This window comes from Sodiomyces alcalophilus (genome assembly GCF_042370955.1).
Source record: "Sodiomyces alcalophilus JCM 7366 unplaced genomic scaffold ACRALscaffold_6, whole genome shotgun sequence".
Classification (NCBI taxonomy): Eukaryota; Fungi; Ascomycota; class Sordariomycetes; order Glomerellales; family Plectosphaerellaceae; genus Sodiomyces; species Sodiomyces alcalophilus.
In genome coordinates, this window is record NW_027263537.1 from 1,213,345 (window position 1) to 1,231,181 (window position 17,837).

General features: G+C 52.8%; 6 protein-coding genes across 6 annotated transcripts; 4 read left to right on the forward strand and 2 right to left on the reverse strand.

The window, feature by feature from the left end:
• Positions 1 to 101: 101 nt before the first annotated feature.
• Positions 102 to 585, reverse strand: ACRALDRAFT_2060198 (uncharacterized protein). The gene has a single exon (XM_071021908.1). It carries the CDS (start codon positions 422 to 424, stop codon positions 134 to 136), a length of 291 nt encoding a protein of 96 aa, XP_070873310.1. The 5' UTR covers positions 425 to 585; the 3' UTR covers positions 102 to 133.
• Positions 586 to 1,947: 1,362 nt separating this feature from the next.
• On the forward strand, positions 1,948 to 2,205 carry ACRALDRAFT_2043310 (uncharacterized protein; the record flags this gene model as incomplete). Its single annotated transcript, XM_071021341.1, has 1 exon — positions 1,948 to 2,205. One exon carries the CDS (start codon positions 1,948 to 1,950, stop codon positions 2,203 to 2,205), a length of 258 nt encoding a protein of 85 aa, XP_070873311.1.
• A 2,177-nt stretch (positions 2,206 to 4,382) lies between these two features.
• On the forward strand, positions 4,383 to 6,810 carry ACRALDRAFT_2043311 (uncharacterized protein; the record flags this gene model as incomplete). The annotated part of the gene is made up of 5 exons (XM_071021342.1): positions 4,383 to 4,676; positions 4,739 to 4,766; positions 4,825 to 5,600; positions 5,695 to 6,506; positions 6,582 to 6,810. The coding sequence occupies 5 exons, from the start codon at positions 4,383 to 4,385 to the stop codon at positions 6,808 to 6,810; spliced, it is 2,139 nt and encodes a 712-aa protein (XP_070873312.1).
• A 535-nt stretch (positions 6,811 to 7,345) lies between these two features.
• ACRALDRAFT_1056496 (uncharacterized protein) lies at positions 7,346 to 9,183 on the reverse strand (the record flags this gene model as incomplete). The annotated part of the gene is made up of 2 exons (XM_071015884.1): positions 7,346 to 8,833; positions 8,974 to 9,183. The coding sequence occupies 2 exons, from the start codon at positions 9,181 to 9,183 to the stop codon at positions 7,346 to 7,348; spliced, it is 1,698 nt and encodes a 565-aa protein (XP_070873313.1).
• A 3,306-nt stretch (positions 9,184 to 12,489) lies between these two features.
• On the forward strand, positions 12,490 to 13,006 carry ACRALDRAFT_2060201 (uncharacterized protein). Its single transcript, XM_071021909.1, has one exon. The coding sequence runs from the start codon at positions 12,517 to 12,519 to the stop codon at positions 12,850 to 12,852; it is 336 nt and encodes a 111-aa protein (XP_070873314.1). The 5' UTR covers positions 12,490 to 12,516; the 3' UTR covers positions 12,853 to 13,006.
• A 420-nt stretch (positions 13,007 to 13,426) lies between these two features.
• ACRALDRAFT_1081386 (uncharacterized protein) lies at positions 13,427 to 15,241 on the forward strand. The gene is made up of 5 exons (XM_071019150.1): positions 13,427 to 13,821; positions 13,903 to 13,914; positions 13,973 to 14,069; positions 14,140 to 14,650; positions 14,714 to 15,241. The coding sequence occupies exons 1-5, from the start codon at positions 13,617 to 13,619 to the stop codon at positions 15,038 to 15,040; spliced, it is 1,152 nt and encodes a 383-aa protein (XP_070873315.1). The 5' UTR covers positions 13,427 to 13,616; the 3' UTR covers positions 15,041 to 15,241.
• Positions 15,242 to 17,837: the final 2,596 nt, after the last annotated feature.

The following is a 17,837-nucleotide window of genomic DNA, read 5'->3' on the forward strand; positions in this document are numbered from 1 at the left end:
GGTGGTTGGTTGGACGATATTTTCATCCCCCCTTCTCCTCTCCCCTGATCTACAAAGTATACACGAGGCCGCACGGGCCTTTCAAAGGCCGTTTAAATACTGTAGATCGTAAAGCTTTCTTTCTCCTCGACCATCACCAACAACTAGGTATGTACCTATTATAGACCACGATCACGACCCAGCGGGGGGAGGAGGATAGGGATACAAGGTACTTACATAAGGTACCGGCCTCAGTGGGTAAGTGTGTGCGGTACCAGACAAGTCGAGACCTGACCGAGTCCGATCCAGCCGGAATATCACCATGATCCGGGCTTGCCAGATGATGATAGAATATACGCGGCATTTCGGGAGCGTTGGAGGCTGGAATGCCTCGTGGCATCCATGCGATCGGGCCGATGTGGTGAGACTCGGCGATGGTGATCATGGTGCTGGTGATTGACAGGATCAGATTGAGTCTCTATGTATCTGTTCAATTCTTCCCTCCGACTCGATTCGGCCGCCACGATACCCACCATGCCCTGAACTGCGCAGCAGGTACCTAGACAGAGGTTGCAGTCTGCAGGTGAGGTGTTCTGTCCTAGACTGTACTTGCACGGGAGCATCGAAAAAGAAAGACATGGCCCATGAGACCACTGATAGAATGGAGCCAGCATCTGCAGTTTTAATAGGTAGCTATGGGACCTGGACTTCATGCAAGCGGAACCTACAGGGGATGTTCCGTACCTTGACCGAAGTTTTGTATTGGACGATGTACTCCGTAGGCCATTGTTGATAGATCGGCGTCTCCAGTGTCCAACGTTCCGCGTTTTTTGTATCCATACAACGTACACGCTAACCCATCTACCTACCTTAACCTACGTCGTACCTTGGCAACCCCATCTTACCATACCTACAGCATAAGTTTAACCGGAAGCACGTTGTATGGAGATGTACGCTGTACTGAGTATGCAGTTCCTCTTGTTCTACCAACGCATTTACCTAGTAGTTTCCGCCAACATGGCTCAATTACGACTCACAGGGGATTGTCCCAAGAGGAGCAAAACGGGCCAGTACGAAGTACGTTGTACACTAAACGCTTTGTCTCATATGGGCGTTAATTAAGGCCAGCGCCACGCCACGTTGAAATTGACGGATGCTTCGTCACCTTGACGATCTTCCTTGATGAGACGTGCCGAGTCGATCATCGATCCTCGATCCCTTGACATGTCAACGGGAACGAGAAAAACACCTCCCGCTTGACGCTTGACAGGGTGGGTATGATGGCGTGCCCGGGTTCCTGGAACCCTTGTCACCTCCCCAAGGTGCGTTCCCAATGTGGACAACCCCGCTGGATTGGTTACTGAGTGCCATGTACAACGTATGTACCTGTACCTACGACAATTACGGTGTACATACGAAGTACAGCGGAGCTTGGGCCAGGTCCGGGGCTCCGGTTTCCTTTTCCGTGGTGAATTTTGGCGCAAAGGTCTGCTTTGTGCGTGTGTTTTTTCATTGCTTACCCTGATTTCGCGTCCACACATTTCGCCTTCCGACCTTGACCCGGTCCACTCGAGTTTTCTCCAGCGTCTTTTCTTCCCCCTTTCTCCGGGGTTCACGGTAATGACGCTAATTACATTGTAATGATCTCCCAACATCCCGTGAGTGTGATATATCGGCAGAATGTGATCTAATCATCCCATTCTCCAACAGGTTAGATGCTCCTTGGGCCGGAGGTACCAGACCAACAGCACACACACAACGATAACCACAATCACCCAACGGCACGGGTTAGCTATTTGGCACCCCACCCGTGTGTCGATGCAATCTTCTCGGCCGGCGACTAAAATAGATCTAGATCCTACATGCGTTCGAACGGTACGCTGTATGGGCCAGAGTAATTACATCGTACCATGGAGAGCACGACGCATGGGGATATACATACGTTGTACTATTGATTTCCTCCATGCCATGCATCATGCAGGATACGGGGGTCTTCGAATCCAGGCAAGAAGGGGCGTTCTCCGCCTTTCGAAGTGCGCCGTTTGCGCGGGCGAGAGGACGATCCTCGCATCTGCCAAGCACGTTAACGCCGAACCGTCGCACACATCGTTCGAGAGCCCCATGCCCGGTGGGTGCCAATCCCTGTTCAGCAACCCCCCCGCAGGGGAACGCCACGCCGCTTCTTCCAGCTACCTATTAACAGCTCGAGCACACGGTGATCCGTGATCCCAAGACGCGCCGCATGGCACTAGTGGTCCCTACTGGGAGCTCCAGCAGTGATCCTTGTGCGTGGTTTGCCCCTCCCACCCCATTTTCCCGTCACTGTTGTCCAGCAGATTGGCCTTTCCTACCTCACCTTGCCTGTTTTTCTCCCGCCCTTGACGCTCACTACCTACAACGTACTTACGTGCGGGAGGCGGGCAGGCATGCTCCTGTGGCTCTGCTTGACAGTCTGTGGTTGCTTACTTTCTAGGAATGGCATTACTCATGGAGCGGTGTGGACGCAGCACCGAGATACGAATATTCCCTTCTTCTTCACCACTTTTGGACCAGCGCCCGGTAGTTTCCCATTGCTCCTATTGACTCATTAGTGAATGGTAGCCTCGTTGTCGACGACGTGGCTTTCTTGGACTTTTGTTCACAATTTCCATCCGCTTCAATACCACCATACCTCACACCCTGCACCCTGCACGGCACCACCTGCAACCTACGACGAGACCGACCGACCCATCAGTTGAACGTACCGTACCCCATCTCCCGGGCTTCGAGAAGCGCTTCGTCCCGCGATGCGCCTCGTAACAAATTAAACAACCCCCCTTTCTTTTTCATCGTCTCGGTATGTCGATGTACCGTGACTTGGCTCCGGACCGGTGAACAGTTCGTTCAGCTACAAAGTATATCCCTGCTTGTACGTCGGACGGGATCTTGCGGTTTTTCCCTTCTGCCGCCGCACACACCCCCTTCCTAGGCACTCTCTATCCCTCCGACATCATACATTGCGAGTCGCCGTACATTGCAGGCAACAATCGGCTTCCAAAGATTGGGCAACCCCGCAAATCCGCCAACGAAGCTCTCGGCCTGTTGAACCTTGTTCTACCAAGTGCTCACTCGTCGACTCTTCTGCACCAGGACCGACAGGACAGCCAGCCCGGCTATTATCTCCACCTTTGTCAAATGCCTTGCGGCACTTCTGTCGAGGACCTGCACAATCCACGGTAAAAGCATTCGGTAAGTGGCCGTTCAATCTCTCCGATTCCGACCTGCCCTCATTTCCCCATCTTTTCCCATCTTCGTTTCTTCCTCCCTGTTTCCCCTTCCGTCGTTCAAGACGCGCTGTATGGTTTCCTGGCTGGTCAAGGTCCTATAGCCAAGCACCCGAGTTGTGCTTGTTTGCTAGGGGATCCCGCGTGGGCTGGTCGTCCTAGGACTCCCATGTACGAGGGTATCATGCTGTGGCATACAGAAACAAAGAAGACTTGATCTATGGATTTCATGAGAATCTCCCTCGCCGGAACCCTACATGCCACATTCGCGCACAGTACACGAAAGAAAGCCGCCGTAATATTAAGTGCTAATCTTTCCCAAGTAGATTTTGCCCACCTGCCGCCCAGGTTACTACTCTCCTGCTCTGCCCTGCGAGTGGCAACTCATACGAAGGACCACTACCACAGCTCGCCGTCGATTGAGCTTCCCTGACCGCAGTAACTGGAAAGGCTTACTACAACGTACAGCTTTCGACGCTCGACGCTTTTATTGGGGGCCAACCACACGGGGCCCAAAACCGTTCGAAAGCACACGCATTTGACTCTTTTACTTCTCTCGACTTTTGCCTCCCCACCCCTTTTTCCCCCTTGCACCAACACTGTCACCTCGCACTCGGCTTGAACAGGTACATTGCTTGTCATTGGCCGAGACCATCTTTGCGCGAACCAGTCGTCGTCGGCATTGCTACTGCACCTGTCTTGGGACCTCGCGCCCACGAACCAAGCTTCAACACTGGACGAGAACAGCTTCCCCTCGCCATTCAACCATATTGCGCTGCATGTTTTTTTTTTCTTTTTCCTTTCTTTTTTTTCTTCCTTTCTTCCCCCTTGTCTTTTTTCTTTCGGACCTTTCTCTCGCCCTCCGACGCATGTCCAAGTCGATTGGACAAATATCCGTAATTGTACCTCATAGACGAGGTTCCTGGAAGAGTTAAAAGGGTTCCATCGGCTGTCAAATCCAGCTTCTGTCAGCTTGCTCTGCCCTGCAGTCCGCACGTCATCGCGGGAACCCGACTCGTCAGGCGACTCATTTTCCTCATTGGATCTGTTGTCCGTGCAGCACCTACAGATTCGAAAAGGTCGGCCGATCATTGAGCAACGTATTCTGGGTCCCGCTGAATATACCCCCGTCTGCCCATCATGGGTGACTACTACCACCACTTCCTAGCCTCCATGTCGGGGGCTGGCCAGAATTCGACAAAGACCCCACAAGAGGCTTATCCCTCGCCGTTTTCTATTGCGCAACCGTCCACAGGGATCCCGATAACGTCTTCTTACCAGCCGCCCGGCTACCTTCCTGGGCTCCATGAGCCACTTGTTTTTAATCCGTCTAAATCGCATAAAGTGCGACGGAAATCGGCGCCTGGCATTGAGCATGTCAAGCACAGGCGCACTCGATCTGGGTGCTTCATGTGTCGGAGTAGGAGGGTGAAGGTAAGTTCCGCTACCATTGCTTCACGAGTTTCATCTGTCGGCGCCCCTGACGCTTTTTCAAGTGCGATGAGACTCGTCCAATCTGCGAAAGTAGGCCATCCCTCCCCGTATGATCTTCTCCAGGGCCGCTCAAGTTGACCATGCCCAGGATGTCGAAAAGGGAATAGAGAATGTATCTATCCAGATCCCCCGCCGGGTAAAAGCACGACATCTCAGAGTTCTACCCCGAAAGAGACGACAGGGACTGCTCCTATGCAGCGGCCGAGTCCAAGCTCGTCTCTCGAAGTAGACGATTTGGAAGAGGACCGCGGGCTGGACACTGCCTTGGAGACAATACCTGACCAAGAGGAAGGGGAAGACACACACAACGAGACTCTGCCCTCGAAAGCATCCGTCCTGCGGCCTTCATCCAGTGCATCATCGTCGCGCAACCCCCAGAAACATGCTGTACGCCAAGCCTCCGAGACGCCGTCTCACGCATCCCATGAAGGGAACAAGAGCTCTCCCGCGACGTCTGTCGGCACCAGCGCCGGCTACTCGGCAGGCACGCCACCAGCACTTGATATGCCAAATATATCATCTAGCAGCCGTGCTGACTGGTCTCATCTTCCCGCGAGCATGCAACGCTACATGGACTACTATCATCACAACATCACACATCACCATTACTGTTTTGTCTTTGACGGGCATGACTTCATTCACAACACGCTTCCACAGTTGGCTCTGGGGAGCGAACCCTTGTTGAACGCTGTGGTGGGCTTCTCAGCCTATCTCTACACCCTCGAACACAACACCGACGGGGACATAAACGAGTTCCTCCAATACTATAATAAAAGCGTCACTCTGCTCATCAACTTTCTGAAGAGGAAAGAAAGGCACACCATTCATACTCTCTTCACCATATTGCAGCTTGCTACGATTGAAGTGAGTTTTCGCGTTACCGCTTCACACTGATTTGGCCCTTGTTCCTTACAACACGCAAGGCCGACTTTGTACTGACTTGAAAACAAAACAAAAGGAGTACCTCGGGGACTGGATCAACTTGATGGCCCATCAGAAGGCAGCACACGAACTACTCATAACGCTTTTCACTCCACAGTCGGCCATGGAAACTGTCCTGGGTAGAATGGCTGTTTCATGGTATAGCCGCTTCGACGTATTCGTTGCCATCATGGGCGGTTTTCCAACATCCCTCTCCAACGAATGGTTCACGGCGTATGCAGACTACTGCCAGACGCAGATACTGTTGAATGCCGACAATCCCCAAACCCGATTACACTGGAAGATTGACAAGGAATCATCGGTGCTGCGTGTCATCTCGAGAGAGATGTCCATGCTATACGCAAGGGGGAGCAGGGGTCAGATCTCGCCCGAAAGCTTCGAGGCCGAGCACAGCCGGATCCTGAAGCGTATCTTGGATTGGAGGGCGGGATGGGACGGCGAGCTGATCGATCCGGACTTCCTCGTGTCCGACTTTAGCTACGGCCCGCCTCGCGACGAGTCGGACATTGTCGACCCCTATACACCCGGTATTCTCTACATGGAACCTCTGTTCGCGGTAACGAAGCTGATCATCGGCTGGACGTCCATGATAATCATGCACCAATGTCAGTCTCCTACGGCCGATCGAGAGAAACTGTACGCCGAGTTGCGCGAACATTCATATAATGTCTGCGCCGCCGTCGAGCTCCTGGGTCGTTGGCCTGGGAGTCCCAAGGGTAGCTTGATTGCGGCACAAGCTGTCGTGTCCATGAGTGCAATCTTTCTTCCGAAGGATAAGAAGCACAGCAATTGGTTCCGTCGCAAGTTTGCCTTGATCGAACGGAAGGGGTGAGTCTTGAGCGCTGGTCCCTTCACCCCATCCGCGTCATTGTTTAGATCATACACGCTAACATGTCCTCGTAGATACATCCATCCTATCAACGTACGGGTCAAGATGGGCGAGATGTTTCGGGAACCCTCCTGCGCACGATGGTGGTTGCCCAACGACGAAGGATACACTCCCGTCCTGCAAGCCGTGCGAAGCCTCGCCGACGAACGGAATGCCGCTGCTATCAATGCCCAACAGGAGAACCTCAGGGAAGTGCGCCACATCTTTGCCAAGCTTGACATGAGCGGCTCAGGGGACGACTGAGGCGGCGAAGGAGAAGGAAGAGAGATAATTATTAGGAACTGATGGTTAAGACGAGGGCCAGGAGAAACATATTTTGTTTTCCTGGGTCTCTCGTCGCCGAGTAGGAAAGGCGCGGCGCATGCGGGAGCTCTTTACCTGTCATCAGCCCTTCGTCGGGTGAAACACGTCGGCGATAGTAGTTGGAAACCTCTAGCAGAAGCATACCAAGACCTCGATGACGACGTCGTAGTCTAGAGCCCATCACTGCTCAGCTGCGCGTGTTGAAAGCAGGCGCCAAGTCTTTGGAGCGAAGTGATCCACGTCGGTGACCATTTTTCGAAGAGTCGTCTTCATCAATCTCGGACACGAATGTACATAGGCCTCCTATAGACGACGGGACATGAATGTACATAGGCCTCCTATAGACGACGGGCTCCTAGATTTCGCCTAGACAGATCGGAATGCAGGGATATATCCACGGCACCCTGTCTTTGTGTTGCATATTATTTACGAGATACGGGCACCCCCCAATTTATGGCCAAGACGCTTCCGCCAACTAGCTCTCCTTCTCATTATCCTTCTCCTGATTTTCCTCGTCGTCCTTCTCCTTGTCATTGGTCTCTGCTGGAGGCGGCTCGTCTGAGCCTCCCGCCTCTTCGCCAGGAGTCACGGCATCCTTTGCTCCCGCTGTTTCTTCAGACCCGTCGCTGGTGTTAACAGGCGGGGCACAATCCTCCTTGCTCACTCCGGCGTCGTTTGTCCCTTCTGGCCCTTCATCTTCTTGGACAATGGCATCGTTCCCGATATCATCCCCTTCCTCCCGGGGACTAGGTCCAGTGGAGGGTTCCGGTTCCGGCTCCGGTTTCGATTCCGGTTCTGGCACTGGCGCATCTGTGGCCGGGGTTTCGCTCGTCTCGTCCTTTCCAACCTGCTGGGTCGAGCTGTTGTCGTCGTTCTTTGCGGGAGACTCGCCCTCGGACGACGTTTGTTGCGCCTCTTTCTCCTCCCCGTTCCTGGACAGCTCGTTATCGTCGGCAGGGGATGGGTCCCGAGATGAGGCATCGGCCACGACCTCCTGCTCCACGATGACGGGAACCTCGGCGACCTCGTATTCCTCCTGGGCGGCCGCCGGAGTAGATATGTGCAAGTTCTGTAGCTTGCTCGTCACGTCGTGGTCCTCCTCCTCGGTTTCCATGACAGTGGTCACAGCACTGCCGGTCGAGGGACTGGCTCGAATATGTCTCCTAGTATTGTTCCTGCCGAGAGACTGGTGGCCATCGTCGCCGATGCCGCCCACCGCCGCCAGTGGCTGCTGCTGCTGCTGCTGTTGTTGATGTTGCTGTTGTTGACGATGGAGAGGTTTCGCGATGCTAAGGGGCTGGATCGGCTTCTTCGCCTCGCTAGCGTCACGCGCCCCGCCTTCATGGGCAGAAGCGGCAGTGTCCAATCCTTCGGCCTCGGGGGGCAGCTTGTAGTTCTCGGCGGGGAGCAGGTCGTACATGTCGCAGACGGTCTTGAAGAAGACGTAGAGGCCGGACTGGTTCTCGATGTTCCAGAAGACGGCGCGGTGCTGGAACCAGGCGTGGGCGAAGATGCGGTGGAGGCGGCGGAAGACGTTGACGAGGTTCTTGACGGCGACGCTCTTGTTGTGGGCGTCGGAGGAGACGACGAAGCGGCTGGGGAAGATCTTGGGGTCGGTGACGACGTTGGCGGCCCAGTCGAGGGTGTGGCAGCAGTAGTCGATGGCGCAGCAGCTCTTGGGCTGCTCGTGCACGGCGCAGAGGAACTGCCATTCCGACGCGCGCATCTCCGGACACGTGTGGGCGCTGCAGGGGGGCGCGTCGAACAGGAAGCCGACGATGAGGGAGTTGCACTGGGCGATGAGGAAGCGGCAGAGCTCGTAGAGCCAGAGGGTTCGGTCGATGGAGGAAGGGGGTGTGGCGAGCTGGATGGCCGTCGCGCGAGTAATCGCTTGGGTGTTGCTCTTGGTATGGTAGAAGTGGAGGGCGGCGAGATGCTCTTGGAGCTGGAATGCAGAATCTAGCTGTATAAGGGGTAGGCGAGGTGTCCTTTGTTAGCGGGACGGTACGCTTTTCAGAGCAAGATGCGATAATAAGCGATGGCAGGCGGGTCAAGCGAAAGAAGGACAGAACTGAAGGTTCCGGACTAGGGGAGGGAACGCACTTCGTTAAGGGAAACCAGCGGCGGACCGGCCGCCATATCGTGCGCCTTGGTGCCCGGGTGAATGCGGCGTTTTGAATTCGCATCAAGCAGCGCCTGTTCCAGCTGGGAGGCTTGACGGCCTGCCTCGGTGCCCATGGCGGGTGAAGGAGGCCCGATCTGGTCCTCGGCCGGCGGAGGAGGACTCGGTAACCTGGGAGAGCTCGGGGTCATTGTCACGACGGGGATACGAAATAGAGCTCTAGGAGAGCCCTATCTATCCTTGAAGGACTCGCTTCCTTGGAAACGAGGCTCGTTGGGTTTTATCGCACAGGCTGGCCGCCAATAGAACGGAATCTAGTGTGTGGTTCCGGGACCGGAATCACCTCGACGTGGACTGTGTATGTAATGATTATTAATGACTATGGTCGTCGATCGTGATATTGTATTTTTGTATTTGTCGGAGGCCGTGCACAAATATGTACGGAAGAGAGGCTCGGATCAACTAAGTTCCGAGCCAAAAAGCCATAGCAAAATCCAGTGTCTCTGCAGGCAGTCATAGATCTAGATGATACATATAAGATATCTTATTAGCAAAGTTATAATTACTGGTCTTAATCGAGTAGTTAAAATGATCTGACGATTAAATGAATCCAAGGCGTTAAATTAATCCAAAGACGTCAAATTGATCCACGGCGTCAACTTGATGACGTTAGGTACCTAGTTTGCGACCGTAGCTACAGTACGAAGTACACTACACTACACGTACAATGTCAAGTAGGTAGGAAGGAATGGGTCTGTGTTAGAACTACGTAGCAACTACCTACCCGGATTTGGGGGACAGAGCCCCATGACTGGTCAGACTGTCGACAGTCTTACCAGAACATCATGTTGACAGCTGACCTGGCTCTTGCCAGAGCAAAATCCTCTGTTGTTCAAGCTCTGATTTACAACCACCCCCTCCCGCGTAGGTACAGTCGGACTATCCTGCCTCTAAACAAGGAGCGTACACATACGTTGTACCGGTACTGCCATTTGGGTGTCTCTATAATCATTACTGGGGTTTAATCTAGTGTCATTTTTTTGGGTGAAAATGAAAGTTGATACACATTGTAATCCGTCCTGCCGGCTGCCGTATAATATCTCCCTAAATCCGAATAAAGAGCAGTGTATAATAGTAATAGTAATAATAATAGTAATAGTACTAATAATGATAATAATACTAGTAATAGTAGTTATAGTATTGGCGCTCTGCTAGTATTTCCCTTAAAGCATAAAGCTTTAACGAGTAAGTTTAACTCCTGTCTATAAGCTATATATTAGTAGACTAAACCACTACGATTTAACTTGCTATTATAAAGATCTAACTCTTTACCTTAAGAATCCAACTTATTACTATAAGAATTAACTCGTTACTATAAGAATCCAACTCATTACTATAAAAATCCAACTCACCACTATAAAAATCCAACTCATCTAGTCGTATACGTACGTCGCGTGACCCCTTTGCCTTATTATCAGACAACCCATATCACGGCGCCCTAGAAATGGAAGGCACGCCGTAAACTGGAAGGCGCAATATATAAGCGAGACACCCGGTTACTCTATATAAGGTCAGGCGACCAGCACCCATAAGACTTTTCCTTTCCACCTTACCAAGCTTCAGGATTTTCTCCTTCTTTCACCCTTTTGCCTCAACAGCAACACCATCTTCATCAAGCACTGTAAGTCAGGTCCTATCGCTAGTTCTAAGCTGTGTATACAGCTTAAGAATTTTCTCGAGCTCTTGCATTGAAGTTGCATTGAAGTCGCGTTAGATCGCACGTTGCACTTTGCTATCAGCTTCTCTGCAGAACTTTGGCTAATAACACAAAAGCTCCTCGTCATCAATTTTTCAGCTTCTTCCATCAACTTGTGAGTTATCGCGAGACCCCCACCCCCCCCTTTTGTACGTGGCTTGGACTGACACAGTGGCACTCTAGCTGGTAGGTGCCTGGATGCGCCAGGACTTCCGCCACCAAAGTTACTGACTCTGTGACTCACAAGTCCTCACTGAAGCATTGGTTTTTAAACCCGACGCCCGTCATGTCTCAGTCAAGCATCAAGCTGAGACCGTCCCCCGTGTTTCGTCGTACACATCTCCGGAACCTTTCCGACACTATCAAGGATCCGTTTAGGCCTCGGAATCGCCTCACATTGAACCTTAGACAGACTGCGTCCATGGATTTCGGCGCTAGCATTGCCCTGTCAGGCCCAGCTCTGTCTGAGGTCACACACTACTACCACGGCCTGCCGTCTCGCCCACGTCTCGTCGCTCGCACCGGTATCAGCTGGGATGAGAACCCGCGCCAAGAACATTGGCCGTACCACAAATATCTTGCTCCAGTCCAAGATCACAAGATTGTTGAGCTCTGGAAGAATGGTCAGCTCCTTCCCGAGTTGATCATGAAATCTTTGGGTTCCTTCCCATGGATCGCCATCGATGTGCTCCGTGTGGGAGTTTTTCGTTATCATGAGCCTCTGCCTTCGGACGATACTCTTCCTGTCGTCATGTTAGTCACCGTTGAGGTGGGCCAGACTCAGTGGGCAATCGCTGATTTGATGGCGACGACTTGCAAAAGTGTTCTTGTGCAGTTTGGCATCACAGACGTCGAAGTCGAAATCAAGGAGTCCAGCTACTGTTGTAGCACGTCATCAGAGTCAGACAACGTGTCGGGCGTTGGCAAGGAGTCCTGCCGCCTCTATTCTGGTACCCCAAGTGTTTTCCAGAGTCCCCTTACGGAGCCTTTGCGTCATTTGAGTGACTGCATTGGGGCTCGCATTTGCAATGATGCAACATCAACGACCAACGGCACAAAGAGCATCTACCTGAATGTCGCCCCTACTGATCCTCATATCTGGATGTTCAAGCCATGCACTGCTATCCTCGCCTGTCGGCATGTCGTATTCCGAAGCAAAGAGGACTCGGGGGCGATCTACCACTGGGATGGCCAGGTCTCCACGAAACAATTCATCAGCCAGAACACTGGAGTCCCCGGCATTGAGAATACTGTCGAGAAGATACTTGCTGAAGAAACTAAGCTTAAAGCCGAACTTTCTTGGTTCTCTGTAAAGTACGGCCCAGGCGAATACGAAGATCGAAAACAGGCATTGGAGGATGGCGTCTACGAGATCGGTCTGGATGCCGTCTGTGCGAGGGAAGCTCGAAGCATTCTGGACATCACACATGAGGATACGTCCATCCGGGTCGGTCATGTTCTTTTCGCCCAAGAGTTTTCCACTGCATTCCCGAGAACTGCAACGTCAGCATCATCATCACAGCCGTCACCTCCGACTTACACCACAGGGCCGTGGCTCCGGGACTACGCCCTGGTTCAAGTATCGGACGAAGTCCATACGCGGCCTATAAAAAACCGTCTGCCGATCAGCTTCGATGATTTAGAAAAAAAGGCTCACCAAACAACCAGCAAACATCTTCGTCGACAATTTCGGCAGCGGTCGACGGAGGAAAATGCCGTCTTGTCCTCGGAGATTGTTCCCGAAGGCGAAGCTCTTTCGCCCGGGGGAATGATCGTGGGAAAATTCGGCTATCATGGATTGACATTCGGTGTCGTTAACGGAGTCGAATCCGTCATCCGCTCGCCAGGAATCAACAATGCCGCAGATGAGATTCCGGCCTGGGAGATATGTGTGATCTCCGCTACCAAACAATCTAGAGACCCCTTTTCCAAAGGTAGTGACTCTGGATCGGCTCTTTGGGATTTGACGGGTCGTGTTATGGGAATGATGACGGGAGGGCTGGGCGATTCGGAGACGTCAGTGGTTGATACGACGTATGTTAATAGTATCGAGCGGATCCTTCAGGACCTGGAGGACAGTGGCATTAAGGCAACTCTGGCTTGAGAGTTTCTGATTCAGAAGCAGAAGCCATGTGTTAGGTGAACGGATTGCTAAGAGGGAATTGTTATGGAGCAGTGAGATGGCTCTGGTCTGTAATATCCAGCGAAGCCTCTGGGCCACTGAGATCTCTTTGAAGTGAACTTTCATGTACTGCCATGTACTCCAGCGTCACGGTATATGTTTCGGCATCCCAGTGCCGTAGATAGCTTACCAGACGAGGATATTCGCCAAGTTTCTGGTATATTCGCAACAAATTGCCTTTTACGCTATTCGTATCTCCCCATGTCCCAGCAGAGGGGATCTAGGTGGTAGTTGAATTAAACTGCCATGAGCCTTTCTGGCCTACAGTAATAAAGGGAGGAGTGGCAGGGATACCTATTGCAACGGGAACACCTGCGCCGTACATGTAGATCTCAACTGCTCCTATGTATAGTCGGCAGTTTGTTGTTCCTCCTCCGGAATCTGGTGGTGCAGAAAGCCAGGTGGGGCAGCGACGCACGAATTCCAAAGACAAAAGCTGCAGTCAAAGTGTCAAAGGTACGTACCTATTATACTTCATCTTCATGCTTCCGCAGTTCGAAAGGTCGACGACTGAACAGACGGACCAGGAACCAAAGTCAGTAAAAAGAGCTTAACAGGTTCGCCAAGGTCTCATTCTTATTATTCATTCATTTTTATTCTTTATACGCCACTCAGATCCCATTCGTTCGTAGGTTTACTCGAGTCCATAATAGTCCTTTGGCAGGGTTCCCCGCCATTGAGCAAAGATGACCTTTGACGACGATGATGCCCCGCCTGAGCTCGTCCAGGCAACGCCTGCAACCACCGAAGAAGCCCACGAGGAGGACTCGGAGAAACAGCTCAAGGTACCGCTTACTATTGTAACGGGCTACCTCGGTTCTGGGAAGACTACGTTGCTCAATTACATCTTGACAGCTCAACATGGCAAGAAGATTGCTGTCATTATGAATGGTTCGTCCTCTGTGTTCATTTGAGACCTGGGAACTAAAGTCAGGCCCTTGATGGAATACGAGTTCGCTGACATGGCTGTAGAATTTGGCGACTGTAAGTGGGAATACAACTGGCCGAGATACGGCTCATATCTGACTTGACATCTCGGCAGCTGTGGATATCGAAAAGTCCCTGACGGTCAGCAAGGGTGACGAGCAGGTTGAAGAATGGCTCGAAGTTGGTAACGGCTGTTTATGTTGCTCGGTGAAGTGAGACGAGTCCATCTCTTTAAAAAACTTCTGGACTCTTGGAGGCAGCATGCTGACAAACGACCAAAAGGGACACGGGCGTCAATGCCATCGAGTCACTCATGGAAAAAAAAGGGGCCTTTGACTACATCTTACTCGAGACCACGGGACTCGCGGACCCGGGAAACCTGGCGCCGTTGTTCTGGATGGACGACGGTCTGGGCAGCACCATTTACCTCGACGGGATTGTGACGCTGGTCGACGCGAAGAATATTCTTCGCGAACTCGAAGACCCGGCGCACAAGACCACAATCGACGAGAGCCCGCTCGACGAAGATCACGACCACGGGCCGTTGATGACGACGGCTCACCTCCAGATCTCCCATGCCGATGTCATCGTCATCAACAAGTCGGATCTAGTCAGCCCCGAGGAGCTGCAGGCGGTAAGAGACAGGATCGAGTCCATCAACGGACTGGCCAAGATCCACGTCACGCAAAACAGCGAGATCCCTCAGTTGGAGGGCTTTCTGCTGGACCTCCACGCCTACGACGAGAAATCCGCTGTTGACTTTACTCGCAAGGGGCACAGCCATTTGGATCCAGTAAGTGCTACCTTGGCCTCGCCGCGGCCGGTAAAGGGCATCGTGGGTTGACAAGGCCTCCAGACAATCTCGACGGTATCGATACCCGTCCCACTACTGTCGCCAAACCAGGAAGAGAAGATCGACAAGTGGCTACGGAGCGTCCTGTGGGATCACCGGGCGCCTGGTCAGGATACGTTGTTGGAGGTCCATCGTTCAAAGGGGCGCTTGGTATTTGAGGATGGAAGTCAAAAGATCATCCAAGGAGTCCGGGAGATTTTTGATATCATCGACGCGCCTGTGCAATCAAGGGATACAGATGCACCTCGGCAGGGAAAGATCATTCTCATTGGCCGATGGTTGACGGATGTAGACTTTGAGGCGAGCCTTGCACGCGAGCTTGCTTCATAGGTATGTACCTACTCAGTATTCAATAGTTCATGAGATGTCCAGGGAGAGTTGGTGCGAAGTATGTCGGCCCAACTGATGCAGGGTGTTTGTGTCCTTGCCTCGATATCCGAGGGTATATTCTAAAGCTCGCGCCTTCGGGGTTTGTCGGGTTAGATTCTAGACAACAAAATATTGCCATGTCGGAGTCGAAGAACTCGTACGGAATAAACTCAGGGAGTGCATCCAAAGGACCTTGTTATCTGGGGCTTGGATGGTGACAAAGTGAAAGTGTAGTCCATCCATTAAAAAGGGCCCAAGGGACTCATGCGCACGGTCCACATTCATTACCCCATCAATACCCAGGTACTTCGTACGTCGTAGGCTTGAAGCCAATGTATTCGTACCTATCAGGTGTGGGGAACAACAGCACAGTGCAGCATGGCAGCAGACTAATGGGGAATGTACGAATAGTGTGAAGGTCGGCTTTTCCGTGCAAAGCCTCCAACACCATCCAGAGAAAGCGCCTCCAACAGCAAAGTCGCTGGCTTTTCGTATCGCTACCAGGCGTTTTTATGACACTTCCCGAATCTCCCGACGAACGCTGTACTCGAACATAGTCGTACACAAAACAAAACCGTCCATCACGACTGCGATAGCGAAAGTTACACTTGCCCCCCGAATCTGTCAGCCCCACCATAAGCTCAATCGCCTTTTGAGCCCTTCATGATGAATAGACCAGGTAGGCTTTGGCACCTCTTTTGCTTCCCCGGTCACCCGTCACCGCATACCTCGCCGTGGCCTACCTTCTTGAGCGCCCGTCAACGACCTTTTTCCTCTCCCGCTATGCGCGACCGAACGCCACCCTCCGAGACCACGGTTTCATCCCTCCTCGTCCGATCAGACCGGACCGGAACACATTGTACAACACGCTCCGGGATGAGCATTTTGGGGGAATGCATTCTTGCCGGGTGTTGGAGTCTTGGCTCCGAGCGTCCTGCCCAGAAAGAAAGAAACAAACAAACCCAATACCGAGGAGGGAACCGCTAGGTGCTACAGGAGGGTGAACGACACAGCGGTCCTGGGAGTCTTCATCTGTTGGCCACGTTGATTGCCTCGTCTCCGTCTCCATCTCCGTCGGGGCTTTTTTTTAGCCTAGACTACGCGACGACATGGCGCGCATACCTACTTCATTGTTCTACCTACCTGCTTTGTCTGCTACCGGACCTTTTGCTGACGTTGAGCGGGAAGTAGGAGTCGTACCGCAATCAATCCGGGGAATGCCTGGTTATGGAGGCCAGCAGCAGCAGCAGCAGCCTGGACGCTCGGTATCGAACCGGTTACCAAACGGGAAACCAGGTATGGCGCAAAGCCCTATAATTAAAGACAAAAAGGGAACACACACATTCTGTAGAGAACGAGAGGTTAATGAATACGGCGTATTCGGGACATAACAGCGACCAGCGGACCAGGATGGGCCTTCGGCACCGGTATGCCTATGGGAGGTGCGAGCCTGCAAAATCCAACAAGGCAACTAGGGAACAATGTCAGTTTCGCGCAAAGTCTGAGCGGGTCGCAACCGGCCACCCCTCTTGATCCCTCGTACGTTCCTTCCATTTACTTCCAGTCCTGCCATTCTTCTTCTCCTTCTTCTTCCTTCCTCCTCCTGGCCACTGCCTACGGTGGGTGGCAATACCAGCACTTGGGAGGAAGATATCCACGGCCGCGCACTTTCCTTAGCACCTTCTTCTCAACCATCGCACGCACTTCATCAAGAGCTGCCCGCCATGCCTACTACCCGCAAGCGGCAGCTTGTCAAGAAAGTCGGAGAGCCCTCAAACAAGAGCGACAGGCTCCGACCCTCGGCATTCACGAAGGGTTACGCTCAGGCTCTGAAGGGGTACCGTGTGGTCATCTTAATCTACCTTTCCCCGTGCTGTTTGCTTCGCTTCACATACTGTTCCTTGGCTTTTCTATTCCTTTTTCACTTTCTGCGTTCTCTGTTGGATCAACAGTTTACAGCGCCCTCCGTCATGAGGTATTGTTTTCGTCTTGTGTAGATCGAACGATACTAACCATCTATTTCTACTCGCCAGTGAATTTCCTTCTCTGTCAACCAACCCTCAGCTTGGCAATGCGAGCCAAGCGTCCATGTGGTCGACGACAACGGCCGGCGCACGAGGTCTCGGAGGCCCTATACCGCGGAATACCTCGACGCCGCTCTCTGCCCAACCCACAACCCAGGACGATGTCTACCCCTCTTCCACCTCGTCCCGCACCGGTGGTTTCCGGTACGGAAACCAAGGCAATGTGGGCCAAACATCACAAACACAATCGGCGGACGACTTTCCTCCCCTCAGCCGCAATGCTAACGGCGAAATCGGCGGGGAGCGTGGGGCCAACTTGATGTCGTCTCTGGGGTTTGGTGCGCAAAACGCGCAGCCAGCCGCGGCTTCTGGGCCGGCAGCGAGCAGCAGCAGCAGGGCGGCAGGAAACGGCCTGCTCAACGCCCTGTCGGCAAACAACCGCTCCTCGGATGGCGCATCCCCGTCTGGCTCCAACGACCCTGTCACCGACAGGTCACCAGACGTGGAGAGGAAGACGAGCTTGGGCATGGGCTTGCCGGGGTCTGTCGCCAACGAGGGCTCGTCCGCAACTCAAGATCCACGGCATCTACATGGTCCCATTGGCCGAGATGCCGGAAAAGGGAAAGAGCTGCCTACGAGTCAAGAACGCGAAGTACAGGATCCGTTGGCGGGAATGGCTCCGATCGATAAGTTTGGCATCAAGGGATTGCGCACCATGATGAACAACTACCCGA

Coding starts and splice junctions, on each gene's coding strand:
- ACRALDRAFT_2060198 (XM_071021908.1), bottom strand. CDS start 424: ATGATCACCATCGCCGAGTCTCACCACATCGGCCCGATCGCATGGATG.
- ACRALDRAFT_2060201 (XM_071021909.1), top strand. CDS start 12,517: ATGATCGTGGGAAAATTCGGCTATCATGGATTGACATTCGGTGTCGTT.
- ACRALDRAFT_1081386 (XM_071019150.1), top strand. CDS start 13,617: ATGACCTTTGACGACGATGATGCCCCGCCTGAGCTCGTCCAGGCAACG. Junction 14,070..14,139: donor TGTTTATGTTGCTCGGTGAA/GTGAGACGAGTC, acceptor AACGACCAAAAG/GGACACGGGCGTCAATGCCA. Junction 14,651..14,713: donor GGCACAGCCATTTGGATCCA/GTAAGTGCTACC, acceptor CAAGGCCTCCAG/ACAATCTCGACGGTATCGAT.